Consider the following 16,047-nt stretch of genomic DNA (forward strand, 5'->3'; position numbering starts at 1 on the left):
GCTCGCCCAGCAGTCTGCTGTTCCCCAGGCGGATGCGTGGCACGCAACCTCGCCCTCAAGCGTCTTACTGGTGATAGTAGCTTAAATAAATTGTTTATAACTGTACAATCATACAGTAAAAACAGTTACTGTAATGTTACCAACAAAGAAGCACTGCACATGTGCTGGTTTTCTGTCCAAAACACCGGTAGGCTACAGCCAAGGAAAATTGTCATAAAAAAGTACATACTTAATATTCAGCCACCCTCTGATCTGCTATACAGTACGTCTCCTCTTTCCATCACAGATTAATAACGTTGACATTCTTCAAATAAAGTTCTCAGGTCCAATTTAAGCTCATATTTCACATTCTAAATTAGCCCTAGAACGGCTCTTGTTGTTACATACAGTGTGTACAGTATTTCACATACTGTATGTATTATGTAACAACAAGAGCCGTTCTAGGGCTAATTCTAAATATGTCACCAATAGATTTATATTACACACATTATGCTGGTTACCTTTATACCTCTACAGAATTTGAAAACCACTGTCCACACATTAGTAAGAAAGTTATTATCCTAGGTAAGTGATACAGTATCTCCACCGACACGCACTCCAGACCAGAGGGGGGCGGCAATGCACCACAGAGCTCTTTATGAACCGCAGAGAAAGACATGACAGGTTGTAAACATGGCGCCCGCCTTGGAGGATGATGAGATTGATAATGATGATTATTATTCTCTACTAAACGTCAGGAGAGAGGTAATGCAGTGCACCGACAATTGACATTTATGACTATGAATACACATTCATATGATGATCATTCTGGAACGTCGCTCGTGCGGATTCATCGCTGTTTAAGAGCAGAAGTTTAGCGACACGTTTATGTGGTGACCCTCGACATTGATTCTCTGTGTGTGACTGAGGTTATGATCAATGATCATGCCACTTCAATCACATACCAATAATACGTATTGGTTTTTAACGTTCTCTCTAAAGTAACGTCGCCAAGGCTCCGTTAATTGTGAACAGATTTCGAGGTGCACGGACAGTAAATGTGAAAATCATAAAAGACAAATCATGTCAGATTCTACACCAACGCGACTTGAGCAACTTATGAAACATCAGGTTCAGTACGTGTTGGAGCTCATTATAGCAGCTAGGCGGCTATAACGTCAAATCCAGCATACATTCTTCATTTTCAGTTTACCGTTTTTTTTCAGAAACTCGACAGACAGTGCAAATTAAGAAATACACATGAGCAACCCTAAATTAAGCGTACTGACCTATAAGGAAGGTACTATATGTATATTTGCCCATACGTTGCGTTTTCCAAAACATAGCCAGAACATTCCATGCATTTTTCGAGGAGTAGCCAGGGTAGCATTTTGTGTTTACTCACCCAATAATGAATTTCTGCAACTCGGCGTCAGCTTGCCATGATTTAGAATATCCATTTGAAAGTTGTGGCAGAAACACAAACGTGTATATTTAGTAAAACATCTCTACTTTTCCCACGAGATTCACACGGACAACATTCTATGTTTACGGGATGACATTCACAGCAGCAAACACAGCACAAACATCCTTCAGTGAACACAATACAACTTGTGCACACATCACTGCCACGCAGGTGCGGGGTAATTAATCACATGGTGGTCCCTCACACCTGCCAATTTGTCAATGTAATCTTTGTTGTCTCTTTGTTTTTGTTATTGCTGTTACATCCTACAATGTTGAAAAACCAAAACATAAAATCATTTTAGTCTTGTGTACTCTTATATAAATAAGCTGTAACTTTATATATGTTTTTAAATGTGGGGAAATGGAAGAATTAGCCAGGCTGCCATGTGTTCCATCTGTTGTTGGAAGAAAAACATTGCGTTAAATGTATATTACTGTATACGTCCTATGCAGGAGACCCATGTCAGACAAAAGTAACACGTTGCAGCTTTCAGCTGTATGAGTGAGACAGTGTATATTATAAAAGCTGCTGATGATTTTACTCTACATACTGTATGACAGGCAAAAATGTTGTCACATTTGTCTCCAGTTTTACAAATTCAAGCTTGTGATCAAATAAATGCATACATGTATGGAATGTACAGTATAGAACGTAAATGGCTGTTAGTCCGAATAACTTTTGATGTCCTATCTGCGCTGTATTATCCTCTGTTCATTTAACGTTATATGGATTTAACCAAATGGACCCATTTGGTTACATTAATAGTACACTCTGATACAAATGCATACATTTACACTGAGGAATCTTATGGCTTGGATATGCAAAGTAGAACAAAGTGGGGGCTTGCAAGTCAGTTTTGAATGCTCCAAAAAATATATTGGCGACAAATCAGCAGTAAAGAATGCTCTAAAAATATTTATTAGCGTCAAAACCGCAGTAACAGTAACTTTACAGCTGTTTTGACGCTAATAAATATGTTTTGCATTCAAAAGTGGGTTTGCGAGCCCCCGCTTTGTTCCACAATTTCTGTTCTTACAGTTTGGCTCAACACCAAATAACAGAGGATGTGCGTTATATTTTTCATTGGATATGCAAAGGTCATGCAGTTGGATTCATGAAGCATAAAGTCACCTGACTGACAACACCTAAAAAGTTGTTTTCTGTTTTTGTGATTGTGCTTTAGGCGACACAGGATGAGCTAAAGGCAGCTTACAGACGGTTATGTATGCTCTACCACCCGGACAAACACCGCGACCCTGAGCTGAAGACTCAAGCAGAGCAATTATTTAATCTTGTACATCAAGCTTATGAAGGTAAAAAAAAAAAAGCTTTCATGTATGTATGCAACTATGCATGTTCTATTCTTTCGAAGTGTCCTTGAGCAAGACACTGAACCCGCCCCTAAGTGAAACGATAAATAGTGCCTTCTGCCGTCGGTGTGTGAACGTGATATACATTGTAAAGAGCTCTGGAGAAAGACGCTATAGAAATGCAACAATTGTATGGGATATACTGAGATCTATGTCAACATTTGTCTGCAATCTGTGCATTTATTACTGACATTAATGATGGTCTCTCTTCTCTCTAGTTCTTAGTGATCCACAGTCTAGGGCCATCTATGATATATATGGAAAGAGAGGACTTGATGTCGAAGGATGGGAGGTAAACCTGTTGGATACTGTAATGACTCGATTCCCCCTTTTAAGTAAACATTGTGCACATGTTAATACAGTTAAATCTGTGTCACTACCATTGGTCCATTTGAAGGTATTGAGTTGAGAACAACTCATTTGTCAGAAGAATAAGATTATGCAAGTATACCGTTGGTTATACGGTATTACCTTAAATTGGTTGGTTATTACCTTAAATACTTTCTTTGAAGCACATGTTATTCACTCTGGATAAGATCGTCTGCTAAATGCACAAATTGTAAATACTCCTATTATTATTCTGATGGTGTCTACTCTGTGTCATAGCATAGGAAATGTTTACACACCATGACCATTAACCTAATTATTACCAAAATAATAAGTATGAAGCTACAAAATAGGTGACACTCAAATATTGATACATTTTTACAACACTATTATATTGAGAGTCTGAAACAACACAGTTGCGCTTCACCAGGTGGTGGAGAGAAGACGAACGCCGGCAGAGATCCGAGACGAGTATTTGCGTCTTCAGAGAGAGCGGGAGGAACGGCGGCTTCAGCAAAGAACCAATCCAAAGGTGAGTTGACGGGGGCGTTATTAAGGCTTATCCATACTCCAGTTTTAGTCGTTAAGGTGACCACCGGAAACTACAACATGATGTCACGCCGCGGTGGTAAGCGACTCACCAATCACCCAAACACATCTCTCTGTTTTTACTAACCAAACGGTGGTCACCTTATCACCTAAAACTTAGTGGCTGTGACGAGCCTCAACCTGGGCTGCAACTGTCGATACATTTCTTAGTGATCGATTACCTTTTCATCATTCATTCAAGTGTTTTTTATAGACTTTTATGACTACTAGTAAATCGATTAGTTTATACTATGTCGTACAATGATGACGCGCAACACCATCGCGCCAATCTACAGTACAAGCTTATAAAGTGTAAAAACATCTATTTGTATTTCAACAAAATTGTTTATATTTTTATAATCTATTAAATCGATTTATTTTCTGTTAGCTGTCAACCTGTTGCTGTTATAATGAATGAAAGTGTCTGTCTTCTAATCTAGGGAATGATCAGTGTGGGTATTGATGCCACAGACCTCTTTGATCGCTATGAAGAAGACTTTGAGGAAATGGCCGGCGGTGGACTCCCACACATTGAGATCAACAAGATGCACATATCACAATCTATAGAGGTAAGATGCACATATCACCATCTATAGAGGTAAGATGCACATATCACAATCTATAGATGTGTACATAACACAATATAGGGGTAAGATCGATGCACATATCAGAATCTACTGTATAGAGGTACAGGAAGATGCCATATCACCGTCTAGAAGTAAGGGCTTGAGCCAAGGAATCAGTTAATTATAACATTTTGTCTGCTCTGAGCAGGGGGGCAGTCAGCCAGATATTTCGTGAAGCCTCATTTGAAATCGGTAGTTCATATAATGGCCTGTTGTGGCGCTGGACTGGACCCAAAAAGCCCCATAGCTCCATAGAGGCCCATGTATTTTGGCCCAACTTCACCTAGACTGTATTACCTTAATAAACATGGTCATGAATACTTTCTGCTTCCAGTCACTAGTTTAAAGTCTCATTTCTAATGTCATAATATTCTTTTTGGAAAATTATGGTCCCATTTATAAAATAAATGACCATAAAGTCGCGTATGTTCTGAGGGGCGTGGCTACCGTTACAGTCTATGATCTGGATTCCCCTCCCACTCGAGTCAAAATAAAAACCAACGGAGAAGAAGGGGGGAAGTCCCGCCTCGTTGTCTGGGCCAGCCAATGGCCAGCTGGACCAAAACGGATCTAGAAAGATGGCGACTTACAGTGCATTAGAATGCAAGGGATTTCAGGCTTCATTTTACGTTCATGTTAGACCCGGGGAACGCTTTGTCCATATTTTTTACAGTCTATGGGTCTGAGTGTGCAAACCTGGCCCTGCAGTATGTCAACTCTGTTAATTGTAAGGGAAATCATTGAATCATTTAAGCCCTATATACTTATGTCATAATGTCAAATAGTGTAACTAGCCCGAAACACACTGCGGTGCAATATGTTGTGTGCTTGTAGATATTTTCACTATTTTTGAAAAGTTCTGCCTTATAAGGTAGGGACACCAGGTTGAAAACAGTTACGTTGATAGACCTCTCTGGCCTGTACAGAATATGGAGACTAATTGTACACTGTGCGTGCGTTGTCTGTTTCAGGCTCCTCTCACCACAAAAGACACAGCCATTCTTTCTGGCTCTCTGTCAACTCACAATGGAAACGGAGGTGGAAACATTAACTTGGCCTTAAGAAGAGTCACCTCGGCAAAGGGCTGGGGGGAGGTCAGTACCAATAGATCTGTTATCTTCATTAGTTTGGATCCCCGGCAAACGACTAATTTTTCTTTTGGGTCTTGAGCTAAAACATTTGGGAACCACTGATTTACACGAAAAGGTTTTTGTGATATATGTACTGTAATGCAGGAGTCAATGTTAAAAGTTTTAATATAATCTAAATGTACAATAGACTAATTAATTTAGCTGGGGACCCCCTGGTACTGCCTCAAAGAACCCTGGAAGTCTCCAAACCCCACTTTGAAAACCGCTACTGTAATGCTCCATGTCTGCTCCCTCTTGCTTTCTCTATTCCACACACAAATGAAATGTGACCTTTATTCTCTGGTGCTCTGTGGTTCATTTTAAAACAGCTTGAGCTTGGTGCCGGAGATACTCATGGACCTCTCTTGGGGTTGAAGATATTCCGAAATCTGACTCCACGCTGGTACGTATAGAAGAGAGGAAAGATGTGTGTATATATTCATATTGTGATGATTTAGGGTTATGATGTTACTAATGTGGTGTATTTCAAATGGGCCCTTTGACTGCAAGCCTTTCAGCTTTCAGGAAGAAGCCAAAAATACACAGGGAAGACACATTTGAATATTATAACCACAGAAAAACCACAGCACTCCATCTTTAACATTTTGATTTGTGCCCCACCCATCACCAGCTTCCTGACCGCACAGTGTGGTCTCCAGTTTTCATCCCGAGGGGTGCGTCCCGGTGTCACCACTGTGTTGGCCCGTCACCTAGACAAGAACACCATGGGCTACCTGCAATGGCGCTGGGGCATCCAGTCCTCTATGAACACTAGCGTCGTCAGGGACACCAAGCGCACACACTTTACCTTCGCCGCACAGGTCAGCGCGGCAACAAGACGTCACATGTTTTATGTTAATAATGAGGACAGAAAACACTGTTCAGCTAACTACTGCTCTTTGGTCTGTGCAGCTCGGCATACCTCACACGTTCCTGATGATGAGTTACCAGTACAAGTTCCAGGATGATGACCAAACCAAGATCAAAGGATCTATAAAGTATGTGTTCCTAAATCGTATAACTAATTTGGGATTTCTTTTTTAACACAAATCTTCTCTTCTGGGGTTCTGCTTGGCACAAAACATTTTCAGATGGGGTTCCGCAGTGCTTGGCACAAAAAACGTTTGAGAACAATACTGAATTAGAAATAATTTGTAGAATGGGTATTAATGTGTTAAAGGTGCAGATACTGTGTCTCTGTGTTGCAGATCAGGCTTCTTTGGGACTGTAGTGGAGTATGGTGCTGAAACCAAGATCAGTCGACACAGCATCCTTGGGGCCACCATCAGTGTCGGAGTGCCGCAAGGGGTCTCTCTCAAAATCAAGTAAGCACATATCTCAAGTAAGCACATCTCATGGGTCTGGTTTAGTTTTTTTGTTTAGAATGCTTTAGCATAGACATAGAAAGGTAGACACCTCCTTTGCCGCTGCAATTTATTGGAGCGACCTGTATCGAACGTAGGGTGGAATTGCGCCCATAGATTATATGGACATGAGTGTCATGGCGGCGTCCAGTCACGTGACTCACGTCCCTTCCTTTCATTACGTTCCTTGGCAGATGCTTGCCCTCACTTGAGAGGATTCGCGCCAGAGCCGACCCTTTCTATGTCTAATTGTGCTTTAGCACCTAAGTGTCCTTGGTTCAGACCCAGTGTTGTTTTTTTATTTTTTAACATGTCTGATTCACATTCAGAAATGCTTTTCGAATATATTGGTCCAAATGTTAAACCTAATTTATGCTTTGGTGCGCCATGCCGTCGTGCAAAGAAGTATGAATCGGGGCTTTAGAGTGAAATTGGATGAAATTGGAGAAACGATATTGTGAGTGGTTGTGGTTTTAGATATCTCTATCTGGAGCACGTCAGAGAGCTTTTTTATATTGTGTTACCGTTTGAATATTCTGAACATTCTCAGCGTTTTTGTGCACTTTGATTTCATTGCCAGATTTTCATCTGTTGAAAATCAGACATTGTGCATGTAATCATGGTAATACCCACTCCTCCCCCTGAGCATTTATAGGAGTCCTAAGCAATTTAAGAATTCACTCCTCATGCATTGAAGGAAGCATGAGCTCAGTTCGGGGCTCTCCACAGGTCGGCAGAGAAAGAGTAGCGCCCAGGATTACTACTCAGGCAATTGGCACCGGGTGAAAAAATGAAGAAGTAAATCCAAGTTTGTTGTTCTCCCAGTCCTGTCACCCGAGGCCCTTTTCTGCATGTCACCTACTCGCCTGCCTTTGCTTTCTCTCTACTCACTGTAACTGTCAAATGAAGCAGAAAATGCTGGAAATGTTTAAATCCATCCTAAAAGTACAAATCCATAAACCATTGGTTCTCAAAGTGGGGTCCCTGGGGGTGCCCAGCAAAAGTAGTTAACATAGCGTCACAATCATTTTAACCACTTTATCCATTATGTTGGCTATTCAAATATGGCAAATCTACAAGCTCATATCGAGGCACGAAGTGACGCGTTATGAGCATGTACAGTATATCTGCTATTGAATAGCCAAAATATACACATACTTCGTACCGCACTGCGAGCGTGTACAAACTCTACATCAATTAATTTTTTTAATAATTTGATTTTTTTACACAAATCTTCTCTTCTGGGGGTCCCTGGTGCAACATATTTTCAGATGGGGTTCCCCGACCAAATACATATCAATTTGGTGGTCCTTTTTGAGAACCACAGACAATAGATTATGTATGACTGTATGTTTCATGTAGCACGGTACGTTTGAACATCTGCTGAAATGTAACTACAATAAAGCCTGTGTAGCCACTTTACAAACAAAGGACTTAATAAATAATAATTTACATCCTCCTGTCAAAATTCTACTTTCTCAATGTTTTACTTTGATGTATGCCTGATCAATCAAAATCCCCAAAATGGAAAATTGCAAAAAAGAAAAGAAAGTGGTTAAATGTTAGTAATGTTAAAGAAAAAAATAAACATTTACAACATTTACAAAGTGATAACACAGATGTTGACATGCCTTTGGTGTGCCTTGGGCACCAAAAGTTTTTTGTCAGTCTTTCAAACTTTTTGTCTTAGATGCTGTCTATCCTGGCAGACAGTGGCAGTGCCATTGGCCTTGAGCACTTACTAGGGCTGTCTGGGCACCACAGTGCAGAAAGACAGCCTCTGGTCAGTCTGCTTGCTCGGTTAAAATTGTGCAATGGAATTCAATATCCACAAACATTGAAGAGTTTAAAACCAGCTTCAAGCTTTGGCTAAAGTCAGCACAAATGTGTCGCCATCAATGATTGCCTTTCTTTTTAATTACATTTGTCATGTTGATTCTGTTGGACTGTTACTTATTGTAATGATGTTTTGTGGTTGTTTCTGTTTCTGTTTTTGTCCCAGGCACAACGGATGCAAATGAGATGCTACTGTAGCTTACTCTGGTGCAATTACTTTTAATTGTGCGCTGTCTTTGACAATAATAAACAATAAATCAAATTAATTGAAAAACAAAAAGCAGAAGGAGAAGGGACAGATAGCGGCAGCGCACTATTTTATTTCATCATCGTGTTTGCTATGTAAAGCATTTAACCCAGTAAAACCAGGAAAGCATCTGTCTAGATTTTAGCTATAATAGCATAGCGTTTTTCAGAAAAACAGTGCTATTTTTGAACATTATAAAAAAATGTTGAAGGTGTTCTCTCGTCCCTGGCAAAACATTTTCAGGTGGTGGTCCGTGGCCCAATACATATCATTGTCATTATCCTTGGCACAAAAGTTTGAGAACTACTGATTTATAGAATCGTCCAAAAAACGTGTGTGTGTGTTTTGTCAGTTTCTGGATTTGTGTTGAATTTATTTAATTTGTGAGTAAATTGTGTAGAAACCTGAAGGAAGCCTGCCTCCCTGTCTGCAGATTAAACAGAGCCAGTCAGACATATTTCTTCCCCATCCACCTGACGGACCAGCTGCTGCCCAGTGCTGTGTTTTATGCCACGGTGGGACCGCTGGTCTTCTACCTCGCCATTCAGAGGCTCGTTATCCGGCCCTACGTGCGTGCCCAAAAGGAAGAGTAAGGAAGATTCCCTTATGTAACGGTTTAATTTCAGAAATCGGGTTATTTAAAAGCTAATGGAATTAGCTCTATGCATGTTATTGTACCAGAGTTATCTTGAAAGACCCTTTTTTAATTCTGCCCTTTTATGTTGGATTTTATTCTTTCTCTCTCACTAGAGACTTGGAGAAACAGCGGGAGAGTTCATCCACGGACATTGCCAGGAAGAAACAAGAGGCAGAGTCGGCTGTGAGTCTACTAAGGACCTCATTTAACCGGGAGTCTCGAGTGTTGCATCAGAACTTACATTAAATCCTGTGTGTGCGTGTGTGACTGACTATTGAGAGATAATTAACGCAAATGGTGCCAACAAATGTATTGAGATATGGACTGGACTAAGCCAGTCTGACACAGTATAGTAGGAAAGCGTGGCTGCAGTGAGGATCACAATCTTTACTAGCAATGAGTCACAATTTAATATACAAAGAGTAAATGCATTCATGTATTTAAATAAGCTACATGCCAAAAACATACTGTAGATACTACATGTGAATTTGTATTGAATGTAACTACTACAATGGAGGAAGCTACAGTTCAGCATCAAGTATGCACGTATCAGTGTGAAATGCACATACCGTACCTGTTTCAATTTCCTCCATGCTTGAAAGGCCAATCTGCAGCAGCCAATTAGAGAGACGTCAGAAAGGTCTCATCCTCCTCAGCAGACCATAAGTCACATTCAGATGATCATTGAAGTTAGATGAATAGACCTTTTTATTGATCCCCAGGGGATGTCATCAGTTGTCATAGCAGCACCTCGGTAAGGATAAGACTAAGATACATTTAACGGTAGGGAACAATATAACGGATGAGTCAGAAGTATAACACTAGTTTTTGAGTGGTGCAACCACTCCAAGGAACAGCAATGTCCGTGTTCATGTGTTGGTTCACCTATGTGACGTTAATGAGCACCAGTATGACTATTAGTACCAGTAGGGGCGCTGTTGTGCCAGAAACAGAGAGAGAGATAGTGCTGCACGTGTTGCACTGTTGCCTGCTAATGAAAGAGAGGGGGGGGGGGGGGGGGGGCTGTCACAATTATTACATAATCACATTTGTAATAATTATTATATATTACTTAAGTTACATTATATCATTTTGCATAATTGTTTCCATGTTAAAATATTTTCAAAAAATAGCTGATCTATTAATTTACATCATGTCACAAAAGCTTGTAGATCAGCTATTTCTTCTATTTATTTTTTAAATGTGTCCGTAATTTCTTTGTATATTTATTTAAGCTATTGTTTATTTTCTCTGTGCAGGTTTTACTGATGCAGGAGTCCGTACGCAGGATTATTGAAGCAGAGGAGTCTAGAATGGGTAAGATCACTATGTTTGACCAGACATGCAGGGAAATGGCTTCCTCCTGGAAAACTGTATTGTTTTTGTTTCTCTATTATTAAAGTGGGTACATGATGTAACTCTAAATATTGGTGAAATATCTATAGTTGCTCTGTAGATTAAAATGGATGATGCAATGTTATTGGATACACTCCCCTGATTAGTTACATTGCATAGTGAAACAGGTCTAAACGTCATACCTTTAGCACACAAATGAATACCTGACCCAGCATTGAGTGAGGGGGAAGGGAGGGAGATCCTATTTCAACCAGTTAACACACTGATTTCTGTATATTTATAAAGTTGCTAATCACTACTGAAAACAACTTTCAATAAGAAATTATGATTTAATCTTTCACAATGATGTAATGGTAAAACTTGCTAGTCAATTAATTTGGTCAGCTGTTGCATACTCTCCTCCCCAGTCACCACCATTACAAAGTTGAGATAACCAGACCATTGTGCAAACCATCTCCAGATCCCTTGGGGCTGACAGAGAGATACAGCATATACCCATAAAAACAATGAGAAACCAAGGCATTAAGAAAATTATAACATTTTTCTCTATATAAGTATCACTGCTAATAGTCGTGATTTAATAATCGTCATTAAAATAGTAGTGAAATCGGTTGAAAAGTTGTAAAATGTTTGCCTATAATGAACAGTCCCAAAATGCAGATGCCGGGTTGAAAGTGCATTCTGGGCTCCATTGACACAGTAGGTGTCAATGGCTCTGTGGACTCTGGCAGATTATGCTGTGACAAGAGTTATGTTTGTAACTGTCTGTAACCCCATATGACTACTGAGATCATTGAAAGCATTTTTAATTTCACAGAGTGGTGAAAATAGCTTTTGGAGCGGCTGTGTGTTATCAAAAAGCTCTCTCCTGACAGCATCATTTTCACCTGAGGTTGTGTAACTACTGATAATTAGCTTATACCACCTGTCCTCCATGTCACTTTGACTGGATTTAATAGGTTCCCAGAGATGATGGGACTTGTCATGCCGCTGTTAACGATGTATAATGATACACACCTGCTCAACTTCATTTTAATACAGAACAAAAAGTTTTTTGTTAAAAAGTTAAGTCTATATTCAGCTCTATATTGCAATCACCACTATAGAGTGTTTATTCAGTAAAAGGGGTCTCCCAACCTCTCCAGCTCTTGAGTGAACAGAAAATACACTGCCAATTTTATCTAATCAGGAGATAGAACCCCATTAATGTAATTTATCAGCTTGCAGCGTTCCAGTTCAAATTTTGTCTGAAACACATGAGCGAATTTCCGCCACAGAATAGGGATGCTAGGATTCATGTGGTTAACATATAATATGACATGATCAAAGAGCCTTCTATAATCAATGGAATACCATTTTAATTGACTGTTTTTGTCACCAAGCTACTTTTTCATTGTATTGTGTGGAGATTTCCCCAGCGTGTGTATGTGTAACATGATGATTGAATCTACAGCATTCCTTGTTTTCCTGGGTTAGGTCTGATCATCCTCAATGCTTGGTACGGCAAGTTTGTGACAGACAACAGCAGGAAACACGAGCGGGCCAGGGTCATCGACGTGACCGTGCCACTGCAGTGTCTGGTCAAAGACTCCAAACTCATCCTCACAGAGGCTACAAAGGTATGTTCACACTACACCCTTATCTGCGTCAGTACAGTATGTGCTTCTTTCATTGTGCTGCTGGTGTCTGACCTCACCTTGTCTTTGTAGTCGGGACTCCCTGGGTTCTATGACCCCTGTGTTGGCGAGGAGAAGAGTCTAAAGGTGCTGTACCAGTTCCGTGGAGTCATGCATCAAGTCCTGTCAGGCGACATAGAACCACTCAGGATACCTAAGCAATGTAAGTCGCACACATGGTGTGCAGTCAGTGTAATGGTGTGTAGTGACATACAGAAGCTGGATAGCAATTTTGATTGAGACTTATCCAGAAAAACGTACCCACTGGCGTGTCCGACCTGCCCTATAGAGTCAAACGATTCTATTGTTGCCAGGAGACATGTGAAAACCGTTTCTTGTTGGCTTAGCTAATTAAGAGCCGTTTCTCTAAGGTTTTTTCAATGCTGTTTCCCAGGGCAACGGTTATAAATGGGTCGTTCACAAAGGTTGCAACATTCAGGACAGGATTGTTGTTGTTTATTATGTTCCAAGTCTTATTGACAACAGGATTAAAATGGTGCTCTAGTAGATGGATGGATTTGTGTGTATCCAATTCTCCCTCCAGTTTGAAACGCAGCTGTCCATCCTAAATTACGCCATCGTGTCCAGCTAAATTACACATCAATTGTAGTATATAGGGGCTTTAGCCTTGTACTAACTGATATCTCTAACTGCTCCCATCGTACAGCTCACAGGATTGACGCAGACACTTAAGAGCTCCTCCACTGAACAAACAGACACGGTGCTGACGGACTGTTTGTTTGACACAAAATGGATCAACTCTTATTTTAGACACAGCATGGACTGGAGTCCTTGTTCTCAAGACGACATGCATTATTTGTTTCATTTTGTCTTGTCTAGAGACGAAACATACTGGGTTGTTTGTGATTGAATGATCATTGTACAACGATGTTGCCCTCTTTAGCTTATTGAACCCTATATACGTAAGTTGGCGGATGTCCCCAAAGGGGTCCGTTCCTTTTTCCCTCTTTACATCAAATATCTTTGCTGAAAAAGCCAATCTACCAGCCCATAATCGCTGAGCTTGTATATCTATTTTCTCCGAATGTTTGCCCCAGAATAGGGGCGCTAGGGTTCATGTCACCAAAATAAATAACTGTTATTCCATGGGTCTTTTATTCTCCCCAGTACCCATTTATTTTTGATATGGCTTGTAATGTATGGTTAAGTTCTGTTGTACACACTGCAGTGCCTATGTGATTGAAGACATGAATCATGATGAATGCACCTCTGTATATTTGCCATATTATTAAACATCATTCTTCCAAATTGGTTTGTTTTTATTTGTGCCTTTGCAAGAACCACTAAATCAGAAGGATACCAAATTAGGATCACAAAACGGGAAGCTTATGAATGTAAGGGAGCACGTGATTGGTTGTTACGGAAGCTTATCATTGGCATAACCTGTAAAAATGAACAATGATAAAGCCCCGAGCCTACCCCAAACTCATCTTCATTAATGCCCTCAAACCCAAATACAGCCTGATTCTACAAACATATCTACACACACACACACACACACACAGTTTGTTTATAGAATTCAGGCTGGAAAGGCACAATTGAGTTGTTAAAAAAGGTAGGTGGCTAGCGCACATCCAGTTCTTGTCTGGTGCTGGACTAAGGTAAGTACAATGAAGAGAGGAGAGTCCGCACACAGATTTGCTCCAAGGTGTTTGCTTTTTTATTCAGAACACCATAAATAATTCACAACATTTCGGCCGTGAACGGCCTTCATCAGGTGATAATCGGCAGTATATGTGACAACTCCCTTTTAAACCCAGTCGTCACATCATGTGACTGATGACGACTGCATGGGCAGGTGATTCACTAACACCAATAAGTGACATGACAACAATTATAACAATATATATGAACATGAATGACCACCACATCAAGTATGATTACAATAAGACAACAGTTTCAATATAACTTGCTGGTATTTGCTTGTTACAGACTGTTTTAGTATTTTTAAATACATTTTTTTAATTATTTTATATATTAGAGATTTTGCATTTTTTTGTTTGTTTTTAAGATTTAAGATTTAAAAAGCTTTTGGTACCAAAAGTAGTTTACAGTTTGGGCAATCTGCTCCAAAATAGTATTAGTCAGTCAGAACAATATCAAAGGGAACAGGTAAGAGACACATGAAGGCTAACATTCAAGATCAATGGTTCTCTGGACATTGGCCAGTAAAACCATCAAGATTAATTTAATTTACTTTGCTTTAAAGTGAACAACAAATATCGAGAAAGTATACTTCATAAGACCAGAATAAATATAAATATAAATATCAAAAAGAATAATCATAAATATATATAAATATCAAAGAGAATAAAGAGTCAGCATGTAGTTCAGTTCACACAGGGGAATCTGATAGCTTAGTCCTTGCTCACTATTTACAGGAAAGCAGATAACTCATAGTCCTCATTTAGTCCATGGGGTTGTAGTGTGCGGAGGGTGTAGGTCCAATATGCCTCCCTTCTTAAGAGGAGGTTATGGATATCTCCACCTCTCCGGGGTAGCTGCACCCTCTCTATGCCCACATATCGGAGCGATGCCACGGCATGGCCCATTTTATTAAAGTGTTGGGCTACTGGGCTTTTGGGATTGGTGTTTCTGATGTTGGATCTATGTTCACTAATACGTGTTTTTAGGGCTCTACTAGTTTGTCCCACGTATGAGAGGCCACACGGGCAGGTCAACATGTATATAACGTTTGTAGTTGAACATGTGATAGTTCTTGATGGTTTTACTGGCCAATGTCCAGAGAACCATTGATCTTGAATGTTAGCCTTCATGTGTCTCTTACCTGTTCCCTTTGATATTGTTCTGACTGACTAATACTATTTTGGAGCAGATTGCCCAAACTGTAAACTACTTTTGGTACCAAAAGCTTTTTAAATCTTAAATCTTAAAAACAAACTAAAAAATGCAAAATCTCTAATATATAAAATAATTTAAAAAATGTATTTAAAAATACTAAAACAGTCTGTAACAAGCAAATACCAGCAAGTTATATTGAAACTGTTGTCTTATTGTAATCTTACTTGATGTGGTGGTCATTCATGTTCATATATATTGTTATAATTGTTGTCATGTCACTTATTGGTGTTAGTGAATCACCTGCCCATGCAGTCGTCATCAGTCACATGATGTGACGACTGGGTTTAAAAGGGAGTTGTCACATATACTGCCGATTATCACCTGATGAAGGCCGTTCACGGCCGAAACGTTGTGAATTATTTATGGTGTTCTGAATAAAAAAGCAAACACCTTGGAGCAAATCTGTGTGCGGACTCTCCTCTCTTCATTGACAATTGAGTTGTTCCCATAATTTCTCTAAAATCAATGTTTTTAAGATTTTGTCTTTCCAAGTCATGGCTTGTAATATTTCAGTACCAATAATTTACATTCTAGATATTTTTTCAGAAAACTACTCTGAG

General features: G+C 39.8%; 1 protein-coding gene across 1 annotated transcript; it reads left to right on the plus strand.

The window, feature by feature from the left end:
- Window positions 1–665: 665 nt before the first annotated feature.
- Window positions 666–13,873, plus strand: dnajc11a (DnaJ (Hsp40) homolog, subfamily C, member 11a). The gene is made up of 16 exons (XM_083768967.1): window positions 666–744; window positions 2,631–2,760; window positions 3,036–3,109; window positions 3,575–3,676; window positions 4,173–4,301; window positions 5,330–5,452; window positions 5,818–5,891; window positions 6,120–6,309; window positions 6,401–6,486; window positions 6,697–6,813; window positions 9,369–9,524; window positions 9,686–9,755; window positions 10,832–10,889; window positions 12,405–12,547; window positions 12,638–12,767; window positions 13,272–13,873. Exons 1-16 carry the CDS (start codon window positions 673–675, stop codon window positions 13,295–13,297), a joined length of 1,680 nt encoding a protein of 559 aa, XP_083625093.1. The 5' UTR covers window positions 666–672; the 3' UTR covers window positions 13,298–13,873.
- Window positions 13,874–16,047: the final 2,174 nt, after the last annotated feature.

The sequence above is a fragment of the Protomyctophum parallelum genome (genome assembly GCF_964188405.1).
Source record: "Protomyctophum parallelum genome assembly, chromosome: 7".
NCBI classification, from domain to species: domain Eukaryota; kingdom Metazoa; phylum Chordata; class Actinopteri; order Myctophiformes; family Myctophidae; genus Protomyctophum; species Protomyctophum parallelum.

What these genes read in the sequence shown, in the direction of transcription:
- dnajc11a (XM_083768967.1), top strand. Translation starts at nt 673, where the DNA reads ATGGCGCCCGCCTTGGAGGATGATGAGATTGATAATGATGATTATTAT. An exon ending in TACTAAACGTCAGGAGAGAG is followed by an intron (nt 745 to 2,630) that starts GTAATGCAGTGC and finishes ATTGTGCTTTAG; the next exon opens with GCGACACAGGATGAGCTAAA. An exon ending in AACAAGAGGCAGAGTCGGCT is followed by an intron (nt 9,756 to 10,831) that starts GTGAGTCTACTA and finishes TTCTCTGTGCAG; the next exon opens with GTTTTACTGATGCAGGAGTC.